This window comes from Numenius arquata, chromosome 5, assembly GCF_964106895.1.
Source record: "Numenius arquata chromosome 5, bNumArq3.hap1.1, whole genome shotgun sequence".
Lineage (NCBI taxonomy): Eukaryota > Metazoa > Chordata > Aves > Charadriiformes > Scolopacidae > Numenius > Numenius arquata.
This window is the reverse complement of record NC_133580.1, coordinates 8,947,031-8,957,043: the sequence shown is the minus strand read 5'-3', so window position 1 is coordinate 8,957,043 and position 10,013 is coordinate 8,947,031. Positions and strand designations below refer to the sequence as shown.

General features: G+C 41.0%; 1 protein-coding gene across 2 annotated transcripts; it reads right to left on the bottom strand.

Annotated features, from left to right (window-relative positions):
* Window positions 1-2,757: 2,757 nt before the first annotated feature.
* On the bottom strand, window positions 2,758-9,579 carry VMA21 (vacuolar ATPase assembly factor VMA21). 2 transcript variants are annotated; one of them, XM_074147970.1, is made up of 3 exons: window positions 9,252-9,579; window positions 7,339-7,448; window positions 2,758-5,924 (listed from the first exon to the last, which is right to left on the bottom strand). In XM_074147970.1, exons 1-3 carry the CDS (start codon window positions 9,305-9,307, stop codon window positions 5,782-5,784), a joined length of 309 nt encoding a protein of 102 aa, XP_074004071.1. In that variant the 5' UTR covers window positions 9,308-9,579; the 3' UTR covers window positions 2,758-5,781. The 2 variants fall into 2 exon arrangements, with proteins under 2 accessions (XP_074004071.1, XP_074004072.1); XM_074147971.1 differs by having other exon boundaries at window positions 2,771-5,924; window positions 9,255-9,307.
* Between the last annotated feature and the right edge of the window lie 434 nt (window positions 9,580-10,013).

Below are 10,013 nucleotides of genomic sequence, written 5' to 3'. Positions count from 1 at the left end.
AATTCTATAGGAATGGTTCTAGGAAAGGGCTGCAACTTTAAGGTTTGAGGTGGATTCTTCTGTCTCCTCTATCAGACACAAAACCACCTACACATCAGACTCATTCCCTTGAAACGAGCTGCACGAAGCTGTGGAGCTAAACTTCGGTACTTCCAGTTGATCTTCAACATCAGCAGAGCCATATTAATAAAGTCAAGCAAGTTAGGAAAACTCTGCATTTTGAGGATGAAGAACTGCAAAGGTATTAAACGGCTCCTCAGTGCTGCCTACAGCACAGGCCCACACCCGCAGCAGTTTTTGTTCTTTACTTATTACTGTTACTCTCACTCATAAATCATCCTTCAATTAAAAACAGTTTTAATTAATAAATACCCCCTGTGCCTACACTGTGAGCCATTTACACTAAAACTATTAAAGCACACTGTGTTGAGTGCCAACTATAAGCATTGACAGCTTTTTTCCAGGCCTATGAGTAGTTTGCACTACTGTAAAAGCACAGTTGCAAGTAAGCACCTGATCACTCCTAGGAATGCCAGGCACCCACAGGGAATCATCTTGGAAAGAACACGACGTCCAAAGCCGGTAGGACTGAGGGCTGTAAAATGTAAGAGCAAATCAGCATCAAGACGACTCAGTCCCAGGCATTCAACTAGACAGTTGTCAAGTTAGCTACTCGACCTTCCAAGCTCTTCTCTCTGGTCATCCTTCCAAAGCTTCCCAGTCAGTATCCCTGCCTTTGGAAACAGGACCACTTTTGCTTCCGTCTCTTGGGTTCAGAATGCAAACTGGGAGATCAGCACCTAAAAAACCTGCTTTCTAAAGAAATCCTTATTGACTTCCCCCCTACCTTTTCTTACCATTCTATGTTCAAACAGCACTCAAGTCCCAAGAGTTTACCTTTGTATCTTGTCTTAAACTATACCTCAGTGATTCAGTCCTCCTAACAAAGAGACTCAGGCTGTATCCCATCTCAGAAATTCAGATAATAGAGTGTCTTCAGATAAGGGAATGACTGAGGCAGCCCCAAACCACAAGTATGTCCTTATTGCAAGCTCCATTCAAACACAAAAGGGCCTCCCCTCATAGGGCAACGGCAAGCGCTGTTTGCTGTGAACTTGAAACAAGAAGCTGGTGTGTCTTCCTTAAACTGAGAGTTGATTAGAGCTAATGAAACATTAGAGTGGCAGTTGCTCTTTGGTATTTTTAAAGAAATATTTACACTCCAAGGGCTTGACCCTGCCCTAAGAAATGACTCAGAGCCAGTAACAATGCTAGTTTGTACAAGACAAAGCTGAATAAATGCACCCCAGATCACACATCGCAAAGCTGTCAACCTATGGACAACCTTAATTGGAAGTTAAAAATGGAATTGGCTCGCTATTTTGTATGATTTACATTTAATATTTCAGATCAATGGCTCTGCATAATCCCCTGGAGAACAGTGGAATAAACACTTCTGAACAAAAACATGTGGTGCCTCAGTCATCATATAGCAAGCTGTTCCAGCACACTCCAGTCCTCACCCTACCCCACCTCCCCAGGTCACTCCTTTGCTTCACAGGACCCCTTCCCCTTGTCCCGTGGGCTGCAGCCCACCTAAATTTCAGTCGTACCCAAATCATGTTATTTTGCAGTAATACCTTTGTGGCTTAGTTCACTATTTTAAGGGCCCTCTCCTTTCCCTTCTCTTACTTATCTATTACCAACAATACCCCTGCCTGGAGGCTTTGAGCACACCCTGTCCAATTGCCTGGGCTATCAGAAGCCCAAACACAGTTTATTTACCTACATTAATTGTGCAGCAGCCTAAAGACTGTCAAAATTGCAATAACATCAAACATTTGACTGCTCACAAATGCATTAAGTGAGAACATAATTTTTCAGCCAGCACAACCTCCCTTCCCCCATGACGGGCATCAGGTAGAAAAGCCTGCCATCTAGTTTGTCAGGCTGCATTAGCAGCGTGGCAGAACTACATCCTTTACCTTCCCATCAGCTTGACAGTGTCCAACAACCACTACTGTAAAAATTATGCAGGAGGTTGAGGGTTTGGGGAGTTGGTTGGTTGGCTTTTTTCTGGTTTGGGTTTTGTGTTTTTTTTTCTTAACATTAACTGAGAGTTATTACTAGGCCTCCTCTTATGTAGCAAAACACAGGTAGGTAGTATTTTCTTTTGTTTCAAATATACTGTAAATACTGTTTAAAGTTCATGTACATTAACCCATGTTAGGGTATAACAAACAACTCCCGTTAACAACATGATCACCAACATCACCATTTTCTCTGGAGACCTCCTACTTGGTGCTAGCAGTTAACAGCTTAATTAAGTCAGGCATCCTTAACCACAAACCAAAGCCAATCACCTGCAAGCTTTCATGGGCTGGGTACCCACCACAATGTTCTGCAGCCATTTAAAAAAAAACAGATGATAAGAAGTACAGAAGAAAACTAGACTTGTTATGAGAAGTCACTGATTTTCCACTTTGCGATTCCCCCCATTGCCTTTATGATTTATAGTCTTGGAAAACATTCCAGAAAATTTCTGCTATGATCTGTCTCAAGATATTTGCTCACTGCTAGATACAATCACTTGCTTTAGCTAAACTGCCTAACTGCCAGTCTATACAAACACATGATGGCCCACTATGTGAGAAGCAATTTTGAAGTACTGAATGGCTTATGCAGTGTTTTCCCAATTTTGTTTTTACCAGTTGTCTCAAATCTATTACCAGTAATAAAATGAACAAACTTAGAGTACCACTTTAAAACACATCACCATTTTATAGAAAATAAAATACAAAGCAACAACTTTGATCACTTTCCATATTCATACTGTATTATTTAAACTCTAGCAGAATCACAATGGCCATTAAACAATTAAAAATTGCCACGAGAATTCGCTTTGACATTAACAGGAACACGAAAGGAAACACTCAAGAGGACACAAAATAAAGCTCTTCAAATATAATAAATCTTAGTATTGGAAAGGCACAACACTACTCCATGTACACTCCACATTGTATGGCTATAGTTTCTGTCCTTTGAGCTCCCTAGTCATGGTGGAATGCCACCGCTTGACTGTGTTCATTGCACCACTTACCTGAGTGGTTCTTTCAGCTTCCAAGCACAGGCAACATAAACCCCAGTGCGTGGCTGTCGCTATGCAGAGAGTCATGTGTTGCCTCTTTTCTCAAGGAGAACACTGAGGATCAAAGCATTATGTTCCAATGGATGGATAAACGCTTGGCTTGTTACCCCCACTTGCTGAGACATTATAGTGTCTACACGTACAGCACAGGTCAAACTTCACAGATTTTTGTAACCAAACACTTATAATTCCTATTATTGCTAGGAAATTAACTCAGTGTCTACATATAGCGCAAGACCCAGCTAGCAAAGCATGGCAGTTATGTTCCCATTTATTTGCCACTATAAATGGAGTAAAAAAAAAAAAAAAACCAACAAAAAGGCTACCAAACAGTGCTACACCTGATCTATTTGTTGTAAGCTGAGCATTGTTGTAATACATAAGCAGTATTAAAGAGATTATTCAAAACCTGTTCAGGACAAGTGCTTGTTTACTGGATCTTGTATTGTGGGTAATTCTTTATTAAAAGGCAGTATTTGTTCTACAATGTACAGTTCACATACAGGAGAACAGGAAGCCAATATGCCAATGTACAAACTAAATTTGTATTTCAAGTACTATGATACTATGAGACCGTTCTCCGATTTGCTGGCAGCAAGCTGACAATGGGATTCTGGGTGAGAAAAGTTAACATTTCAGAAACAAAATGTAAAAATTGATTTGTGTTAATGTGACATGGTGTATATGCTCGCGCACACCTGGAATGGGAGTGGAGATGAGAGGAATGAGACCTGGGAACACATTCCTCAAACCACTGGGCATGGATAAACAATTATTGTCGCATTTATAGCTAAGTTTTACCATGGACAAATGGAGCACCAGAATCATTCCAAGCCCTGTATTAAGCAAAACACTTCCAAAAAAGGCTCAACCAATACAAACTGGAAAATTCAAATTAACAGAACAACCTCAAGCACAACAGCTTAACGGGAATCATCAGTGTTAGGAAAGTCCTTCGGAAAAAAGCTTTATCTCCAGACTAAAAAGCTTGCTAACAACAGTACAACAGCGAAGTGAAATCCAGGTAATCCTACAACACAAAAATCTCAGTATGGTTTGAATACAGAAAGTTTCTACACACAACCTAGAAAAAAAAGAAATTAATCAACATATTGTATCATTTTACAGTGTATAAGTAAATATTTATGAAGAGAAGAAATATTCCATGTGATCACTCTTGTGTTCTGCTTCATAAAGGACATTTGCAGATGGCTACAGCTTCTTTTCTCTTCCTTGTTCCTCTACTAGCCATTAGAGTGGCTTATATCTGTTACCAATACTACTTTACCACAGGAAATCCAACTACATCCTTTAGCAATTATCAAGGAGATATATAAATGTAAAGACATAGAAAAATGCTATGCCATTTCCTTTGCATTATCAAGATTAAGTGTAGAAGAGTGGAAAGACGAGCACTGCAGTAATAAGACAATCCTCCCAAAATGAAATTAAAGAGTGAATTTTACACTGAAATAAAAAAATACATATGAAAAATGAAAAAACTTTGCATTTCACATTAGAGAAACATGACCTGAGTTTCTAACCAATTGCATTTTTCAATTATTTCTAAACTTAGAAATTCATTATTTATGTCTGTCCTGTGTTCTGGTTTTTTCCTGGGATAGAGTTTATTCTCTTCATAGTAGCTACTACGGGGCTATGTAACAGTGTTGATAATACAGAGATGCTTCCGCTATTGCTGAGCAGTCCTCACACACAGTCAAGGCTTTTTCTGCTCCTTACACCACCCCACCAGCAAGGGCTGGGGGTGCACAAGAAGTTGGGAGGGGACACAGCTAGGACAGCTGATCCCAACTGACCAAAGCGATATTCCATGCCACGTGACATCATTCCTAGCAATACAAAGCTAGGGGACGAAGAAGGAAGCAGGGGGGTTCAGAGTGGTGCCATTTGTCTTCCCAAGTCACTGTTACGCGTGATGAAGTCCTGCTTTCCTGGGGGTGGCTGAACACCTGCCTGCCCACAGGAAGTGGTGAATGAATTCCTTGTTTTGCTTTGCTTGCACATGTGACTTTTGCTTTACCTATTAAATTGTCTTTATCCCAACCCACAAATTTTCTCACTTCTCTTCAAATTCTCTCCCTCATCCCATTGCAGGGAGCGAGTGAACAGCTGCGTGGTGCTGAGTGGCCAGCTAGGGTTAAACCACGACACCCATAAATCGGGAAACTAACTACAGCAAAGTGAAATTCCACCCTTTTGACTGTAGTTGGAAAGTCAGTAATGTAGCTTTTTTAACTAGCAATTTAATTACTTGAAAATGTAATGCTTGCTTCATGCCAATATTATGTTCAGAGCAAGCCAGAAAAATACTAGGAACAGCAAAAATAGCTACAAGATATTTTTAAAAAATATATAATTATTTCATTCTAATTCCAGGTGAAGACCCCCTCAGCTCAACCTAGTAGAACCTGGATAAAGAACAACTTCCATCATCATTAAAGACAACACCGGTACACATTCAAGATGAGCACAAGTCTTATTCTAACCAGAGTCGAGGCATTAACCTCATCTTTGTACACATGTATTATACATTTTGAAGAATGCTTTTCCTTCAGCTCATAAAAATTTAATTTACAGTCTGTAGTCATCACATGATGATGATCTTCATTCTAGTCCTGTTTGCCTTCCCGCCACTGTCGAGAACCTTCATTCCACGCTACATATACAAAGAGAGCAAGGACCACATGAACAGTAACTACAGCAACTATGGCAGCATAAAAATAGCTGTCTCTGTCGGACATTCCTAAGGTACCTGAGAAAATAAAGAAAGTAAAGAATATTAGTTATTAGGAACACTGAAACAGCAAATCATAATTCTTCCTAAAGACCAAAGTCACATTTACTCCTGTATCAAAAAGACTGAGCTCAGAAAGATTTATAGGAAAGAATACAGACCTTGAAACTATTTCTGGAATAAAGCAACACTGCAATTATTCAGTACTTAAGATAAAACACCCTGGTTTTGAAGTCAACAGCTTAGAGTTCTATAACATTCACTTTTTCTGTTACTATCTTCCAGCACCAAACGAACCTCAACATCCTATGTTCATAAGTGTAACTCTCTTTGTGGGAGAGGAAAATGAGGGGAGGTTGATAATTATATAATTTATTTACCACTAGAACAGGATAAAACAGTAGAACAACTATTAAATTTAGAAGACTTCTACCTACTATATTTAGATCATAAAGCAATAATTTGTCACCAGTTAAGATGCATGACTGCTTCTCACATGAAATAAGCCTTCAAATATCAGAAGAACAAATGCCAAAATATAATTTGTCTTCATTCATTTAAAACAAAAAATACCCAAACAAAACCCCACACATTACACCACACTAAAAATACCACCCTTCAAACACAAACCCAGTCCTATCAGTGCTGACAGATCTTTCCGTTAACTGACAAAGCAAAGTTAAGAGTCAGCTTGCTACACCTCAGGTTAAAAAAACAAAACATGCTTAAAAGGATCTTGAAAGTCACTTAACAAACTTTCAGGTTTGGCCTTCAGAACTACATACAACACTACACAAGCAAGGAGAATCATCTTGGAACAACTCATTTATATACTCACAAACTGCTCTTAAAACCAGCAGTTTTCTCCCTCCCTTCTCCCCGCTTTTGAAGGAGACAACTTCCTAATACTGCAGGAGAGAAGTATTAAAGCCTTATAGAATCCATGCTAGAACATGGCTCATTGTTAGCTTTTTTCTTTTAGTTAAAAGAAAGCTCTACAAACAATCACATTCAATATCTGAAACTGGGTACTTAAGTGGTTTACACTTACAAATGCAGGTATGTTTTAAAAAGCAAAAAATAAACCCAGTAAACAACACTACTCTGTCTTGAATATGCAATTAGTTTGCAACACCAGCAGGAAACGTATCCCTGATGCTGCAGGGTGGTGTTAGCTATGGAGAACGATGCACCTATATACTACATAAACCACTGTATAACAAACAGCAAATATTAGATTGCAGACCACAATGCAGGGAAGGATGCATTGACCATTTATATAATTTTTCTGTTCTAATTAGACATTACAAGGCCTTTAGCCTGCATAAAGAAACAAATACTCAAAACAGGAAGGAGAACAAAGATGTTATTAGAGGACTGTGTTTTTCCTCTTTTTCATAACAGTAGCGCTAATTGGCAGAAACAGAATTACCTTCAAATACATAAGCCTTTGATGAAAAATATAGCCCAACAGGTAATGTGATCATTAGAGCTGTGAAGAATAGAAGTGTTCTTAAAGTTGATGTTAATGAACCCTCATTTCTGAAATAAATAAGAAAAGTTACATATAGAAGAAAGTCACAATATATATGCCTGAAACAGGATAACAGCTTGTCCCAAACAGAAGCCAATTACTTTCCAAGAATTGAGTACGAATATCATTTGGAAGCGATAAAGATTTGAGTATGCATTTGTTGGTTGCAACGGAACAATCACCGTATTCAAAACGATGTAATGATTCTGCCAGTCAAAGCTCACAAACAACACTAAAAACAGTATTTAGATTTTCCCTGTTATTGCTTTGCAAGCATCAACAACGTAGGAGGTTTACATTAATATGCTTATTGGTGTATTATTACATAATTATTAAATATCTAATATTAGATACACATGCACTTGTCATATGACAGTATTCTGCATTAAAACTTGCCAAGTTCCTTTTTTTTTAAAAAAAAAATAATAATACAAGTCTAGGAAAATGACAAATCCTACAGGCTAGGATACAGAGGGAAGTACGTAGAATGACTTTAACAGCTTACTGTTGGAAGTGAAGTTCCTTTTTATTAGGTATAGTTCCTCTATTCAAAATAATTTCTCAGCTTCCACTGAGAAAGTTAGAATAACTGTAGCAATAATCAGAACACAGAGTAATCAGTACACCAAAACATTAGTAACTTTTTTTGCCTTCACAGACCTAAACCTAGAAGACCTTGAGCAAGAGAATCTTAATAAGTGATTACGTACTTGGTAAGGTCTCCCTGAACTTGATCTGCCAGAACAGGTTTTGTATCTACAAAATGCCACATACAGCTTGGTTTTGTGTGTGCTGCCACCAGTTTTCACTGGCCCTGCTTGGCTGACTACATTATTTTATGCTGAAGTAAACATGTAAGCCAAGCAACAGTGTTCTGACTTTCAAAGACTACCAGGTTCAATGGCATGTGTCCTTTAGGCTTTGAAACACAAATATGCATAAAAACAGTTCACATCAGGGATACCTAATTCTTAAAATTCCCAGGCAACTTCACAGCAATTTTCGCGTAAGTGGATTCAAAGCTTTATCAAGACATATTTCTGCTGTAGAGTATTGCTTGAAATCACATTTTATCTTTGACATTTCTTTGGGAAAATAAGTGGAAGCAGGGAAAAAAATCTCATCCTCTAACTGTCATCAAAAGACAGCGATGTGCAGCCACACACAGGTTTTACACTAAAGCCAACAGCACTTTTTGCTGATCATGTACTGCCATACATTTAGGTAGCATATTAAGTAGCTTAAAAAAACCCCAGATATTCAGACTCTTTTCCTTTGCTAGAGTTTTTCTCATGGTCTGTCCGGGTACAAAGCATAACTCCAGTCAAACTTTCCCTATGGAAATTAGAAACTATTCTCTATTTAACACCTACACATAAAAGAATAAGATGACCTCCAGCTTATTACCAAAGCTAAGAACTCCACTGTTGGCAAATCCTTTTCTTACACCGACACACCCTCATCGCTTCCCTATGCAACAAAAACACACATTCGTGTATAACCTCAGCCCCAACATGGAGATTTTAACGGCACATCAGCCTCCACGCTCGCGTTTCGAAGCTGCCCAGGGTTACACAGCAGGGCCAAGGCAAACTCGAGGCCTCCTCCACCCTCTCCGGCTCCTCCTGGCCCGAGCTGCTCCCCCAACCACGGCTGCCGCCACCCCGGGCTGGTGGTACCGGCCGCCATCCCCGCCCGCCGCGGCCTAGCAGACACCCCTTCCCCGAGCAGGCTGAGGCCCGCCGCCAGGCCCCGCCGCCCGGCAGGGGTGCCTGTCCCCTCCCGTAGCCAGGCCCTTCCTCGGAACTTACTGCCTGAAGTCGGGCGCGGAAACCGCGCTCAGCGTCGTCTCGCCGTAACGTTCCATTGCCCCCGCCGCCCCCTCAGCGACCCGCGGTACGGAAGCTTCTGGTCTGCCGGAAGCCCGCCGCAGGGCGCGGGCGCATGCGCAGGGCGGCAGCGCCGCGCGCCGCTGTCTCCATAGCAACCGCGCGGGGCTGTGGCGGCCCAGCTGCGGGCGGGAGTGAGGGCCCGGGCAGGTGGCGAGCGGAGGCCGCCGCCTCCTAGCCTGGGGCCCAGGCTGCAGCCATGGCTTCTGTTGTGCTTGGACAGGGTAGTCTGTGTACAGGGATGACTTCCCCGCGCGGGCCCACCGCCGCCTTGAAAGAGCAGCGCCATCTGTGCCACTCAGGGGAGCTTTCCTTGAGGGAGGTGGAAGGTGTCTGTGTGTGGCGAAAGGGCAGCGGAGCACACTGGCACTGGAATGTACTGGGTGAAGGTCAAGGCTTTTCAGCAAATGGCAGTGGTCTCAGTGCAAAAAAAAAAAAAAAAAAAAAAAAAAAGATGTTATTGAGATGTTTTGATAAACTCACCAGTACAAAATACTATAAATGAAAAAAACATTGGCTAAGGGCTAGGAGAAACCTGGATCTGTTTAGCCTGGAGAAGCCTGAGAGGGGACCTCATCAATGCCCATAAATATCTAAAGGAAAGGGCAACTGTCAAGAGGATGGGGCCAGACTGTTTTCAGTGGTGCCCAGAGACTGGACAAGGGGCAACGAGGACAAACTGGA

Excerpts from the sequence above, each read along its gene's own strand:
- VMA21 (XM_074147970.1), bottom strand. The coding sequence starts at position 9,307 with ATGGAACGTTACGGCGAGACGACGCTGAGCGCGGTTTCCGCGCCCGAC. Across the intron at positions 7,449-9,251 it reads TCCGCGCCCGACTTCAGGCA|AAATGAGGGTTCATTAACAT; the intron begins GTAAGTTCCGAG and ends TATTTATTTCAG. Across the intron at positions 5,925-7,338 it reads AAAGGCTTATGTATTTGAAG|GTACCTTAGGAATGTCCGAC; the intron begins GTAATTCTGTTT and ends TTATTTTCTCAG.